The 15992-nt window shown below is 43.5% G+C and overlaps 1 protein-coding gene across 2 annotated transcripts in view; it reads right to left on the reverse strand.

The window, feature by feature from the left end:
• DCX (doublecortin) overlaps positions 1-15992 on the reverse strand; it is a 142876-nt gene that overhangs the window by 125087 nt on the left and 1797 nt on the right. For both annotated transcript variants that reach the window (XM_004710055.2, XM_004710054.2), the window contains exons 2-3: positions 15584-15969; positions 5944-6284 (exon numbers count right to left, since the gene is read on the reverse strand). In XM_004710055.2, coding sequence (XP_004710112.1) covers positions 5944-6284; positions 15584-15947 — 705 coding nt within the window. In that variant the 5' untranslated portion in view covers positions 15948-15969. The remainder of the gene's footprint in view (positions 1-5943; positions 6285-15583; positions 15970-15992) is intronic.

Below are 15992 nucleotides of genomic sequence, written 5' to 3' on the forward strand. Positions count from 1 at the left end.
AAAAAAAAAAAAAAAAAAAAAAAAAAAGAAATAGCTTCAGGGGTTTATCAGTCCATCATTGAAATATGTCTGGGCAAGACTTGCTTATATCACACGTCAGAGCTAGGAGCAAAAATAAAACTCCAAGAGACTAAACCATGGAAGAAAGGGCACCACCTGGCTACACCTGGTCATTTCTACCAGGAAAGACACTGTTGAACGTTTTGGCAACCTCCATCAGAAACCCTCTTTTAAACTGAAAATTCGATCTCAGAGAGAAGCATCTTGAAATACACTCCCCATATAGGGAGTCAAATTGCAAACCATCTCCATTGCCAGAACCCAGCTCGGTTTCATACCGTAGCTCAGCACTTTTCCATTTCATGCTCAAGCCAATCCTCTCAAAGGCTGGCTCCAGGAATCTCTCGAAGTTTGAGGAGGAGGCGGGGAGGATTTGGTAATACAAACATCACCTTTCTAACCTTGGTTTTCTTAAGTGAAGGTCAATAATAAATGACTACCCTCTGGGGGGATAATCTACAGCCACGTGGCCTTTTTGGTTGAGTCCAAAGTTGACTGACAGGGTCATAACACTAGGAGGAGAGAAGGGTTGGCTCTCTGAGACCTGCAGACCTTGGAGTGCAAATAAGACCAGATGTGACTGAAGGGGCCCGGGCTGGGGGATGCGGGGAATGACTGGCTACACAGGCAAAGGAAAGGCACATCTACCTTGGGAAAATACACTCATTCTTTCCAAGGTTAAATCAAACCATTCCTCCCCTGTTTCCTGCAATTGCCCATATGCTTGTACCACTTAAGTATTTAACATGTCAAGATGAAAGGGCCAAGGTTTTACTAGTCTACCATCCGTGGTACTCTCGTCTTCCTATTCCATCATCTTACGTTTCAAAACTGTTCCTTATAGCACATGTTCTCACTTCATCTCCCTCCCTCCTTCCCTCCCTCCCTCCCTATCATCAGTCAATGCCAACTCATAGCAACCCTATAGGACTGAGTAGACCTGCCCCCATGGGTTTCCAGATTTGTAACTCTTCATGGGAGTAGAAAGGCCCATCTTGATCCCGAGGAGCAGCTGGTGATTTTGAACCTTGAGGTTAGCAGCCCAATGAGTAACCACTACACCACCGAGATCCTTTTTTCTAGGCTGTGGATAAGCTTGCAATACATTTTAAAAGGCCTCCTGGTTATTCAAAACTCCAAGATCCCCAGCTAGGAACAGGAAATCAATTCATCCAATTGAAAAATTGGTCTGACCAAGCTAACACGAGTCCTAAAGGCCGTATTTATCCTTTTGACATGTATCTAGAGGCAAGTACACATTTGCCTGAAGAGATACTGAGTGTGGATGAAGTTATACCTAGACATGCCTGCCCATCGGTATATCATGGAAATGGACGGTGCGAGCACCAGCTGCATCCCTATGTAAGTTGCAAAAAAAGCTAAAAGCCTATTATTAGCTCTCAGCAATGCTAATGGAAGCATCATGCCCGCTGCTTTCCAGAACTGAACTGAAATTCATCATGTATTTCATTAGCTAATACTATCGAGTGCACAAGAAATTTGCATTCCAGCTTTCATCCATCTATGACTTTTATGCACAAAGGCCAAGGGGCTATTGAATTATGGAAACTAATTTTGCCAACACGTCGCAACCACTCCAGCTGCTAAGGAATCAAAAGGGTAATGGAGAGTGAACTAATGCTTCATCATTCAACCCTCCATTACGGCCACCTTGACCTCCTAGAAATCCATTTTAGCCCCTGGGAATACATAAGGGCCTCACTAACCAATCTTTATTCCCCGTGGCACTTCTTTTTGAGGTGAGGATGACATTGGGACTCCTTCCTCTAGTGATGGTTAACTTTCCTGTCTCCACAGACCACCAATATCTCAGAAAGTGAGCTTAGGAATCCTGTCTTTAATCCTGGTTAAAGCATACACCCTAAAAAACCAGGGATTTCAAAAGCACAACCAAACAAAATTAACTCAAAAAGCCATGCCTGCAGATTGCTTATCAGTAAGCACAAGCCAATCAGGTAAATGGCACCTTGTTTTAGCTGATCATTACTTAAAGTAAGGGGGGTGGGGCAGGCAAACACTTGATTTGGTCCATTTGGGATCCACTTAGAGCATACGATGAACCCAAGTGATGGCCTTGATTTCATAATTAAAATGGCTTTGACCATACTTTGTCCTTTACAATGTAGATTCTGGTGCCACATTTAGCCAGAGGCAGGCATGGGATCTTAGCTAAGTAAGTCCAAGGGATTGCAGCACATGTGCCTTCAGTCTCCATGGAGGAAGATCATGTTGCCGAGTAGTAAGAATCCCCACTAGTAGTCAAAGTGACTGACAGGTGTTTACATGCAGATTGTCGCCACTCTTATTGAGAAATGACTGGGTTCCGTGTTTTTTTTTTAATCCGGCATCAACTTTCATGATACACAGCACCTATTTTGTAATTAGTAGATTTTCTCTGTGCCCTTCAATTTTGTTATTGAATATCTATGCTATAACCACACAGCAATGTTTGCTTTGTGAGTTGACTCACAAATACCAACCTTACCGTTGTGGTTAGACTAGTTCCCATTCAGCAGTATAAAATGGTCTTTATACACATTCCATAAAAAGTCTTGTGGTGGAATAAGATTGGTTAAATCATATGTGAGTTTCCTTTCTGCAGGACTTCTCAGATTGCTGAATATGCCAATGAGCACTGGGAATTTCCAAGAAAGGAATCTGATTTGCAGCATTTCACGTCATTTAACCACCAAAACCAAACCAAACTCCCTGCCATCAAGTTGACTCCAACTTACAGGACAGAGTGGAAGTTCCTCTGTGGGTTTCAAAAACTGTCAATCTTTAGGAGAATAGAAAGCCTCATCTTTCTCCTGAGTATCAGCTGGTGGATTCGAACTGCCGACATTGTGATTAGTAGCCCAACACGTAATCCACTACATCACCAGAGCTCCTTTTATTTAACCACAGAACCCTTTCTAAAAGAGTTTCTAGTTGGCAGGAAGATGGGAACAGTTCTTGGAATATACTTTAGTGAAATGTTGAAATGGTGACTGCCATGTAAGTAACACGAGCCATGTGGGTGATATTTCCACTCCTTTAGAAGCCCCCTTTCTCTTTGGATAAACAGACTTAAGAATAGTGAGTTCTTGGTGCATTGATGGGAGAAAGATGAGGCTTTCTGCTCCTGTAAAGACTTACAGCCTAAGAAACCCACCGGGACACTTCTACACTGTCTTGTAGGGTGTCTGTGGATTGGAATCAACTTAATGACAGTGAGTTTTTTTAGTTTGCTGCATTGAAAGCAAAGAGCTTCTCAGAAACATAACCTGGCACACAGGTGAATCTCTTTATGGAAATTAATTTAACATCAAGAATTTATAAAGCATCCACAATGCACTAGGGACTGAATATGAAAATAATAATAAATTACGGCAACTTTAATTCTGCATAGTAAAAGACAGAGCATTTTCCTCTGAAAAAGAGGCATTTGAACTAGATGTTAAAGGATTATTCCCCCTCCCCCCACCAAGTTTCAAAATGTGTAAAGAGAGACCTTTCGGAGAGAAAGAAGAGAATGTACAGAGGCACAGAGATTTGAAAGAGCATTTTTCTGTTCCACAGATAGGAATCTGTGCTTGAAGGAGTCGGGGAGGGCGTGCCACTCTGCATGGACTGCTGTAAGAAAGAAAACTGACTGATCTCAGGACTGCTGGTTACTTACCTAGGTGCAATCGACCCAAATTTTGGAAACGCATTCTAAGAATAACTGTGGTCAGGTAGGGGGAAGAGAATTAATATTTATTAAGCACTTACTTTGTGCCAGTTTATTTATATATTTGGCATCATATAACCATGAATTATATAATAATTTTGGACATACTGTATGTTACAGAATGGCTTTATGTCCCTATTTCATCTGATGTTCACACCAATGCGGTGAGCATGGGCCCTTTGTGTGAAGCTCAAGAAGATTAAAGCTATTTGCTCAAGATCACATAGTAAGTGAAAATACCAAGACTAGGAAAAAAGTCTTCGATATTCTTGATTTGTATTTGCTCCATATTGCTTCAAGAGGCTGAAGGCACAGGGAAACAGATTTATACTCGATATTTTAAAAATCCTTCAAAAAAGCAAAGCTGATACTCAAAAAAGCAAAGACTAGGTTGTCTTGTAAATGGTTGAGAATATCCCTGTCTTAGGTGGAAGCTAAAGGGTTACAATTTCTAGGGCCATTCTGAATTCTTTTTTTTTTCATTCTGAATTCTTTAAGAACCAAATGTACGGTCTGAAGTGAGGTGGCCATTTCACCACGTACCGAATAGGGGGGAGGGAGGGATTAAAAAGACAGTGTTTTCGTGTGCTTGTGGGGGAGAAAAGTCCACCAAGTTAATCTTTTCTAGTGTTAATTTTCTAATTGCTAGTAGAAAGGAACATAATTTTCTCTGGTAATCTCAAAAGAAAAGACAAGCTTTAAAGATAATGTTTAAAACAAAAACAAACAAACAAAAAGAAAGGACAATAACGTTGGTTTTCTTCCCCCCAAAGAGTGTTTCTCCCAGATGAGGACTGCAGTGATTAAGCCTGCTCATAGGCAGCCTGCATTTATTATATACTGACGTTCAGAAGAGAGCGATTCTTGGAGAGATGTTTAGGAGTTGGATTTTTTCCCCCCAACATCCTAGGTAAACTCCATTACTTTGGTGCAAGCACAAACCACATATAACCCACAATTCTATGTATTTTCTCAGACCACAAGAAGGTAAGGGCAGAGATTAAAGCCACCTATTTATCAAAAATTGTAAAGTATCTGAGTTTGAGTTTGCCCCGAAACTTAAAATCTTGGAGTACACAGTAGTAGATGCCAGAGATGAAAGGGAGGAGACATGGTGCTACATTTGAACACTTACCAGTGATTTGGGTGTACAGTCCATCTGATTATTCAGAATCTCTATAGACGGTCAAACATTGAAGGTATTTTAAGAGATGGAAAGCTTAGACTGAGAAGCTACACTTGTCTTCTCTGACAGGGGACCAGGATTCTCTTTAGCACCAACAGAACCAGCCATACTTCCAATTGCTTTGGAACTTTTTAGTCATATATTTACCACTCACTCTGCTCAAAAGACTAGTGCATCTGTCCAATGGAGACGTCTGGCCGCATTCTTTTCCAGATATTAATATAGGTAGCACTTTAGTAGCACAACCAATGACATGGAGAAACTGATTTGGAGGGGGAACAGATGGCAACATCTTTCTGAGGCTAAATTTAGGATCTTGAAATAATCTCCTCCTACAAACCATTAGTGAAACCAAATTAAGACAGCTACGTTATCCCATGGGAAAGGGAAAGAGAGATTTGATGGCAGTGAGTTGGGGGGGGGGGGGGGGTTTTTTTTTCCTTTTTTTTTTTTCCTGAGTGTGAGGCAAAGACAACAGACCAGAGATTTCAGTGTTCCCGCATATGTGACTCCCTTCATAGCACAAAGAGTCGCTTCAACCTCTGTTCACCAGAACGGCTATGTCAAATAAGCAAGAGTGGGCAAATCTCACATACAGTCACATGCATTGAAACCACCAATCAGATAATCATCATTGTATCATGTTAACGGCTAAGTCATATTCATAAGGATGTGGTAAGAACTAGATTCTGACACTTCTTTTCTTAGCAGATAAGGAAGCTGAGCTCAGGAACCATTCAACTTGCTGAATCAGAAGCAGATTGGATCTCCAAGCAGAAGTGGCCTCTCCTAGTGCTTGGCTCCCTGAAAAGACCTTTCTTTTACATGAGATTATGTCATCTCAAGTAGGGACAATGAGATATTGAGGAGTGTTCCCCAACTGGAAGCGATGCAGGTCCCAGATCAGCACCCAAGAATTTAGGGCAAGTGAGAAAAAAGAGCTAGTTTTCAAAGGTATCTGTACCTGTTTTCCATCCAGAGTGTAGAGTTTCTTGACAACCCCAGTCTCCAGTTTGATGGCTTCTGTGATGTCAGTGAGGACTTGCTCAAAGGAATGAGCTGTCTTCTTGTTCAGAAGCACTCGCACAGCCTTCCTCGGTTTCACCCCACTGCGGATGATGGTCACCAGCTTGGGACGCACAAAGTCCTTGTTCTCCCTGGCCTGGCCGCTGTTGCTGCTAGCCAGGGATTGAGGGGCTTTCATATTGGCTGAGGTCTTCACGTTGACAGACCAGTTCGGATTGACATTCTTGGTGTACTCCACCTTTTTAAAGAAGTTGTCTGAGGAGCACACATAGCTTTCCCCTAAGGGAGGAAATAAGTGGTCAGACAGTTAGTTTAACAGCGGCTACCAGTGGGGTATTCTAATCAACTGCACTTTGACAGAGGGTGGAACTTTCGGAGGACTAATGGTCATTACCACATGGAGGCATAATTCCTAATGGGCCTCTTTAAAAATTTGACTCATTCAAATTCAGGAGCAAGTGACCATCAACAACAACAACAACAACAACAAATCCTTCAATATAATGGCTTACCTCTTTGAAGAAGCCTGTTGGGTTAACTAATGGTTTTATGAATAATGAACAAACCTAAGTATAACCTAATAAGTGGATTCCATATACTTGATAGGTTTTATTGGAATTGAAACCTGCATGGTAAATTGTAGTATGGCAAAAATTTGTTTTAAAATCATTTTATAGGTTTGTTAGCTTCTAGGGCCATCACCAGAGTGTTACTTTAATGGGCCTCAGTTCCTGTGTCCTATCACCTCATATTTTTGTAATATTATGAATGAAGGAGAACATTCCATGTTAATATATTATATCCCAAGCTCAAATGACTCGAGTGACCTTTCCTATTGAATGTATACTTCATACTTTACCAGAAGCCCGATTATTTGTAGTTTACAAGGGTACGTGGTCAAGCAATGAAGAACCAAAAGCTAAACTCACTGCCATCAAGTCGATGAGGACTCATAGTGACTCTATCAGACAGAGTAGAACGGCCTCTGTGGGTTTCTGAGACTGGACGCCTTTACAGGAGTAGAAAGCCCTGTCTTTCTCCTGCAGAACTGCTGGCAGTTTTGCACTGCCAACCTTAAGCAATAGAATATTGAAATGTGAAAAGGTGTGTGTGTGTATGTGTGTGTTGTGTGAATATATATATGTCTATAGATTTTGTCCTACATTATTAAACTCCACACACAAGTGGAAAACCTGATTAGCAACCTGAATCTGTATGCACATCCATTCACAAGCATGTGCATGGGCACGGCCGTGTACACACACACACACACACACACACACACACACTGCCTTTTATCTGTGAGGCTAATTGCTGTGGAGAATCAACTATTGAACTTCACAATCGACCTGAACCTTGCAAAACACACTTGTCTGTTTCCATCACCCATCTTTGACCTTCCAAGCCTCCCAAACGATGCACACTAAATCTGGGTCTCTGGGGTGACGTTCAACAGTGCTCACCCTTGGCTGCCACAAGTGATGAGGTGAGATGACATCAGACAGCCTGGTTTAGGGATTGGAAGGATGTCCACATTTACCTTGGACTAGCGGAAATGACTAAAACACCGGGAGAAAGACAGGAGCCAGAGGCAAGAGATGAGGACTGGACATGCAGGACCAGAGGCTGGAGAAAATATGAGGAGAGAGAGGCTCAGCCTGGGGGGAATGCTATTGGAAAAGGTCGAATTTGTTGAGTAAGAAACATTAGCCTCCAGGTATACAGAAGTTCATCCAGTGGCTGATCTGCACAAAGCCGGTGTGATTTAATCAGATTTCAGTCAATCAGTAATAACCTGACATGAGTAAATAAAGGAGTGCCGGGCTGTGCAAGGAAAGCGTGAAACACAATTAAAGCCTGATGGCTCTTCCCATTCCCTTGGTCTCAGCAGGCGAATCATGCAGATCTTCAGAAACCCCGGGCTGAGAATTCACTCCCTTTGCAAATATTGATCGTTTTGTTGTAGCACCAAATCCTTTAAGGCATGTTAATTAATAAATTCCTCCATTAGCGCTGAGAAGATTCAGTCAGATTCTCTAGGGCACCTTTGAGGACACTGATGAGTGTGGAGGGGAAGGGAAATGGCTTCCAAAGTATGTGCCCAATGGTTTCCAAAGCTGCCCGATGGCCCAGAAGCCTCGAGTGTTCTGTCTGGCCTGAGAGTGGACGGGCCCGGAATGGTGTTGTGGGTGAGCACAGGCATCCTGCCCCACCTGGTGCACACAAACATATCCTAGGATGGGATGTTTAAGGGTTCTCTCTGCCACCTCTGATCAGCAGGGTTGGGTAGACTTCACTAACAAACAAGCTCACTGCCAGGAGTCTGTGCTGAGTCACAGCAGCCCCCTGTGGGTTTCCGAGCCTGTTACTGGTTACGGGCCTAGAAAGCCCAGTCTTTCTCCTGCGGAGCTGCTGGTGGTTTCCAACTGCCGGCCATGTGGATCACAGGCCATGCCAGAGAAATTCAGGCTTCTCTGGACTGGATTTTTAATTTGTGAATTAAAAGAATAAAGGGGCACTCTCTGTTCTTCTGTCATTTCACAGCCAGTGCCGCCCCCCACCTTTGAAATGGCTTAGCACTTCACCAGATTCATAGGCACCTTGCAAGAGGTCACTGCCTTTGAGTCAGATGTTTTCCATAACTTGTCATGTACTTTGAAACCTGGCCTGACAACTGGTGGTGGGGAAATGTGTGAGGTTATATATTTATGACTTCACTCCTCCACAGTCTTCTTCTGGAGAGTCAGCTGTGTAGCCCTATTAGGACTCTGGACTTTTTTTTTTTTGCTCCCATCTCTTAAACCTCTTAAACCTCTGAACTGTAAGTATGATTAACCACCCCAGATGAAAATGAACATGATGGCGAATAGCTGTAGTATCACTTGACACCCAAGAACTTTGCAGAGGGTCCAGCCCTCAGTCAAGTCTATGTTAAGCACCTTCCAGAGGGACATTTTAGTCACTGTACTCTCTCCTTTTGGCTCCAGTATGGGGCAGTGGAAAAAAACAGCTGATATGATGTCAGTCAGAATGGCACCCTGGTCCTGGCTCCACCATGTCCTAGCACTGTGTGTGTGCTAGGACAGCCTCCCTAACTTCCTTTGCCTTCCGCTTGTCTGCAGAATGGGCATGGTCACAACAAAGAACAAACAGCTAGGTCGTGGAGGAAGGGCAGTCAGAATTCTTCCTATAGGCAAGGATGCCAAGACTTCACCTCACATACTTTGGACATGTGATCGGGAGGCCTAAGTCCTTCTAGAAGGGCATCGTGCTGGTGATGTAGAAGAGCAGGGAAGGAAAGGAAGGCCCTCAGCAGTGGCTACAACAACGGGCTCACCCAGAGGCCGGGGCCAGGCCGGGCAGTGTTTCCCTCCGCTGTCAGAACGGACTCGACAGCACCTAACAACAACAAGCGTGACAATACCGCCTCATAGGGCTGTTTGAAGCACCAGTCAGCTGATGCACATGAAGCACAAACAATATATGCTAGCTGTCATGATTTTTAAACCTGTAATTTGAAAAAAGAGGGAGGAGAATGAGATAGAAAGAGCAAGGAGGAAAAAAGGATTAAGAAAAAGGAAAGGGAAGGAGTAGCAGAAGTTGAAGGGAAGGAAGCAAGGACAGGCATCGAGAAAGTGAGCTGTGATTATAATATAAACAATCATCACTGCCCGGGTGTCATAGCGTACAGATACAAGGGCCAATTGGTTCGAAAGAAGAGACCTCCAGTTGCTGCTAATGCCAAATGTAGATTTCTACAGCTAGCACCCAGGAGCCCTGGTAGTGTAGTGGTTATGCATTGGGCTATTAACTGCAAGGTCAGCAGTTGGAAACCACCAGCCACTCCTCCAAAGAAAGATGAGGTTTCTACTCTTGTGAAGACTTACAGTCTTGGAAAGCGTGAAACCCACAGGGGCAGTTCTACTCTGTCCTGTAGGGTCAACTCGGAGTTGAAATTGACTTGATAATAGGGAGAGAGCTAACACCCAGCAAAGCCACTGCTGCCACTGCGAAAGTCCCCTAAGGGCAAACTGTCGATGATGATTAAGAGCAGCAGCACAGGAGTCAGACAGACCTCAAAGCACATCCCACCCAGGTACATGACCTCCGACAACTGATATAATCACGGAATCTGAGCATTTCTATCTGTAAATCAAAGAAGGTATCACAGTAAGTAACTTACTCAATCTCTGTCGTCTCTTTCGTCCCTATACATGTCTAAGGAAAAGTTTTCTTCTTTCCATACCAAATAGGCTTTAGCATTTCACCTATTATGCTTTGGAAACAGTGTGACAAAGCTAGCGTGGTAATGACAGGTGAAAGAAATAATGCTCATCACTCAAGACTTGCGACTTCTAATACTAGAAAGACATCTAACGAGCTGCTTCTCCAGATCAAGACTTCCTTGTTGGGGCTTGGCAGACTTCTGCTGCCAGAGCTCAGTGTGTCTTGCCTGTCTAGCTCTCTGGCACTTGGAGTTGGGTGATGTGTGCTGCACCTTTACACAGCTGGGTTTCCATCCAGCCCCCCACTTCCAGGGGGTCATTTCCGGCTCTCTGCAAGCCTAGAGGAAAAGCTGGTTTCAGAGTAGAGCAAGGTGACAATTGTGTGTAATTGACTATCTGGGGGGGAGGAAGAAGGGAAATGAAGTCGTGGAAGGCCAGCTGCACAGGCAGGAAGGGAGGGAGCTGGGAGTTCAAGATGATCTCATGACTACCTCCCTTCACTTTCAGGAGGACCCAAAAGCATTAAACATCTCCTCTGAGTAAAACCACTTCTGCCTGGGGCTTCCTGGCTCCCGAAGATAAATATTATAGGTCACTCTGTTTTATCATTACACCTATAAATAATGCAGCCCTACCAGGTATCTGAAAATTCTCCTCTTTGGCAATGTGCTTGCTTCGGTAGGTAGAGGCCGTATTGGTGAGAAGGTGGTTTTATTTTCTTGGAGCACCTGAGCTATGGAGAAGGAACTTGATCATAGCTAGTGTCTCCATCCAGCTAAGATTTTCCAAAGTCATCCCAATTGTAAATATTCTGTCTCATGGTCTGCTTCATAATGTTTACACTTACCTCAAAATGGCATCAGACAAACAGACGCCATAAACAATAAACATAATACACAGTAAACATTAACGATGCCTCAAAAGTTGATATGGTGGTGTAGAGGGTGACAAGTTGGGTTCATGAAACACGGGCTTTCTATTCCACTTTAGATGTACAGTCTTGGACACCCACAGGGGCAGTGTTACCCTATCCTATAGGGTTGTTATGAGTCAGAATGGACTTGTGGGATTGCGTTTGTTTTGTTACCTTTTTTTTGGAGGGGGGAAGGTTGATCTAACTACTTATTTTAAGGAAGTGGGGGACGGGGGAAAGGAGTAGAGGATCTGCGAGGAGGCAGAAGGATTCTAAAGTGGAAAACTACGCGATGAAAAAGGAAAAGCTACCAGAAGGATTTCATTCATTAACCTACATCTTATATGGTCTCACTAAGATCTAGGTAGTCCTAAGGAGATGTGGGAAAGCTAACATCAACCATCTGACTTTGGTCCAAAATTCTTTCCTTGCTACACGTATGCAGCAGCAGAGACTAGACTGGAGCCTTTAGATAATGGGGTGCCAAAAGGCCAGAAGGATTACAAACCAATTTAAAAAAAATCTTTAGATTATAGAATTGATCTTTCTTAATGCAACCGTTTGGAAATAAAACATGTGCTATGCTCCTTTATTCTTTTAAAAAGTAAGAAACCCAATCAAACAAATAAGAATTTATAAATGCTTAGGTATACTCACCATGGCTAAAGTTAGCTAAAGGAGACCATCATGATCACCTAACCCAACACTGCCAAAGCCTAAGTATTCCTAGGAAATACCCAAGGGGTTTTGAAGAAACAGATTTCTTGGCCCTATCCCTGGGTATTTATTCTGCTTCTGCAGGTCTGGGGTGGAGCCCAGAAATCTGAATTTTTTTTCTGACTCTGCAAGATTCAGAAAGACCATTATATTTTGAAACCACTGGTTATCCCAACCCCTCATGAATATCATCACTGTCATTATGATTGTTATATTAATAACGTTATTTTTTCATCTTGTGTCTTTTTATATCACATTTCCCTCCTTACAAGCATCCTTAGAGATAGAGAGGACAAGTTCTACTAAATTCATTTTTTTAAGGATATGCAATGGAAAGGATCCTTACAATGGATAGGCAACTAGCCATACAATAGAATATTATTCAGCAATGAAAATGAATGACAGGTTGATATATGGTGCGACGTGGATAAACCGCAAAACCTTATGCTAAGTGAGAGAAGACTGTGACAAAGGAACACAGATTATGATTCCATTTACATGAAATGTCTGGAAAAAGCAAATCTACAGTGCTATCGATGGGGGATTAGCTAAGACCGAGAAGGCTAGGGAAAACAGTGAGTGACAGCTGGGTTTATGGACGAGAGCTGGTTTACGGTTTTCTTGAGAGGTGGGTATGAAAATAGTCTAAAATTAGAGTATGATGATGGTTTTACCACTTAGTATCTTTTCTGAAAATCATTTTAACTGTGCACTTCAAATGGATGAATTTTATGGAATGCAAAAATGCCTTAATAACTACCATCATAATGTTGTTTAACATAAAGATAACATCAATCATAGTGATGTTAAACGATGACAATGCCAACAATAATAGCTAACCTTTATCGGAGATGCCAAGCTAAATATTAAATAAAATACTACTAGTTCATAGCCAGGGAGAACGATGGGGATTTCTATTCCCATAAATAGTTGTAGTCCCTGAAACCCACAGGGTCAGTTCTACCCTGTCTTATAGGGTTGCTATCATTTGTCTTGATGGCAGTGAGAGAGGGAGAGTCTTCATAGCTGCTGTTATATTTAATTCTCCAAACAGTCTTTCCCATTGTACAGATGAAAAACACAAGGCACAGATGAATTCTAAATGATTTCTTCCCCCAAGGCCACATAAATTAGCAGGTGGTAGACCTTGGCTCTGAATAAAAGTTTGTGTGATTCCAAAGACTTCCCTTCCCCATCATAATCTACTCCTACAATTAGAACACAATAGCTTTGCCTTCTCCTTGAGATGTCCCCAAGCTTTGATTAATTGGAAGCCTCATGAGAAGCAGCATGCGTGAATTCTTGATCTTTCATGAAGCTTCTTCCAAAGGAAGTGACGATATTTCTGTTCCCCATAACTAGGTACATGATTTCTAGATACAGAAATAATAAGTGTTTCTAAAGCACAAAATGGAAGAGAAAAATACCCATTTTCTCCCCCCATCTCACCCCTGGGTCCTTTCCTGGTTTTGGTGCTATGATCTTTGGAAAAGTGGTCATATTTATTAACACTATCTCAATGCTACCTCGGAGTTTCATTGACTGAATTGGCAGTACTCAGGAGAAGGAAGCCATCGAAAGCCACTGTAGCTCATTTGTAGATGAATGCCAAATAAATTCAATTGAGCCCCAATAACACTCTACAAAGTCTGAGATTCACCAGGAAGCACCCCTGCTCCCTGGAGTGGTAGAGGAGAGGCATCCAATTCGGCAGGGCTCAAAAGAACTCAACGGAAAATCTGTCGATATTTTTTTTTCTCCAAAATGACATTTGTTAGCACTAGTGAATTGAGAGTGTTTATCAACGTTTACCCTCCAACACACACAACGCACACACATCCAGAGAGACAAAGCAGTATCCAGGGCTTATCCTTGAATAGGATGGAAAAACAAAAACAGAAATGGATTGTGAGGAGGAGGGATCTGTGCATAACACCTCTCTTATGTTAGACTCCAGAATATTCTGAGCCCTGTTCCTAATACAATGCCACTTGCTCCCGCATTCTTCCCCAGCATCCATTGTAGTCTTTATGTGATCACAGCTAGTGTAAATGAGAGCCTATTTGGTGACTCACACTGCTTTGTTTGTGAAAGTTACTATAGAGAATGCCTCAAATTCAACTGAGGTATGGATTTCACAGTGACAAAAGATACACACACACCCAATTGATTACTTTGTTGGACAGCTCCCTCAATTTCTTCCTAAGCCCCTGACTTTCGCCCCAACTTTTATTTTAACGATTTGTGGGAAGGCGGCCGACTCTTCAGTGGTCAGGAAAGCCCTAGGATTAACCTCTTCCTGGCCATCGAACACATAATCAAACAGCCCAAGTCTCCTTGGCATTGCTGTTCAAGGTCAGTTATATAGACAAACCTCAAAAGTGAACCCGAGACCCAGAACCAGCAGCCACATGTGCACACGGCCCCTTAGATCCTAATTGGTCCCCATCATTTAACCTGACCTGGAGAACTGCAGCTACTTGAGAGAATGGTAGTCTTGTACCACGGAAACTCTGCATGCTCCTTTGTCTAGAAACACACGAAACCGAGAAGCCGTGAGGCGGAGGCTGGGCACTCCCACACCAAGTCACTGCATGTGCTGTTTCTCCTTTCGTCTTGCTGGCACCCAATTTCTTTCCCTGGGGATCTGCCTGCTCTAAGCTTACCTTTCTTTGCACAAAAAAGGAAGAACATGGAGGGAGGGGGGAAAGGGGGCGGGGGAGGGGACCCTATCCTTTTTATTGCTCTCTCAGGCTGTCTTTCAAGCATTGCATTAGGTAACACAGACCACATATGTTATACCTTTCCAATTGAAATGTGGAGGCAGAAAAGAACCCTCAATACGGATTGATTGGAGAGTTACACCTGAAGGAAGTGATCGCAGATCTAGTCTCTGAATGACCCCAAAGGCGCCTTGAGAGATGAGCAGTTTTTGGCAGAGGTCTGGGTTTCGCCTATTTTTTCTGGTGGCTACCCAGGTTGTTTGGCTTTGCAGCAATTTTGTCAGCAAATTCAATTCTTGCCAGTTGAAATACCAAAAATCTAGAGAGCTTGATTTAAATGGCCTTAGGTGCAGTGAGTCCTAATTTGATAGGAACAATCTTTATTTAAACACCATATATAACCTACAGCTTTCTTTGGTATTCCATTCAGTGACCTCAGCCTTAGGGACACACCCTGAAGTGAGCCTTTTGGAAGCAACAGCTGGGCAGTGACCACTTACCTAAGAGGACAATCCTCTGTGAATAGGTCCAGGAAGTCCTGCTTTTAGGGTTCATATGCCCAATGAGGTGCACTTCATCAAAGAGTCTCTCAGCAGTTCAAAGGAAACGTGAGTGTAAAACCTTCTCTCTATCAACCCAACCAACCTCCCTTCTTTGTTACACCCTCCAGTGATTACATGGTCTACTCCAATCCTGCTACTCAGAGCTAATTAGGAACAAGCTCTCGCGTAAATGCCACAGTCCCGACTTTTCTTTGTATGGCTTGGCAGAGAAGCACAATGCATCACCACCACCCCGACACCTCCACCCCGGCCACAAGAGACTGCAGGCCAGCAAGGGTGGTGGCCAGTAGCTCTGTGGAATCAGAAGGCTGGGCCTCAGCCCGATGTTTGCACAAACACACCTCCTGATTTCCATCCATGAGATCCAAGCAATAGAACCCTAACCCACAGCGCCACCTCCCCCCAAGGACCGCCGCCCACTCCTTGAAGTACCTACCTTCCTCCAGTTCGTCCATGCTCCCGATCTTCCTGGACCCGTCAATGGTGTAAATGTACCGTACTCCCTGAGGCAGGTTGATGTTGTCAGACAGAGATCGAGTCAGGTCAGCCAGCAAGGCGTCGAAGCTGCGGAAACGGTCAGAGGACACCGCGTACACAATCCCCTTGAAGTAGCGGTCCCCATTGCGGTAGAAACGTACCTTCTTGGCTTTCTTCTCGTTGCTCAGCGCCTGCAAGGTTCTGGTTCGGTAGAAGCTACAGTGGGCGCTGTGCGTGGGACTAGGCAGCCCATTCATTCTGGAGCCTCGCATGTTCCTGGATGCCTTGTCTCTTTCGTCAAAGTGTCCAAAATCAAGTTCCATATTTTGGTGGCACTTCAAAGACCTGAGTGTCGGAGAGAGGGATCG

Source organism: Echinops telfairi, unplaced genomic scaffold (assembly GCF_000313985.2).
Source record: "Echinops telfairi isolate 266 unplaced genomic scaffold, ASM31398v2 ScPeMD7_7427;HRSCAF=8465, whole genome shotgun sequence".
In the NCBI taxonomy this organism is placed as follows: domain Eukaryota; kingdom Metazoa; phylum Chordata; class Mammalia; order Afrosoricida; family Tenrecidae; genus Echinops; species Echinops telfairi.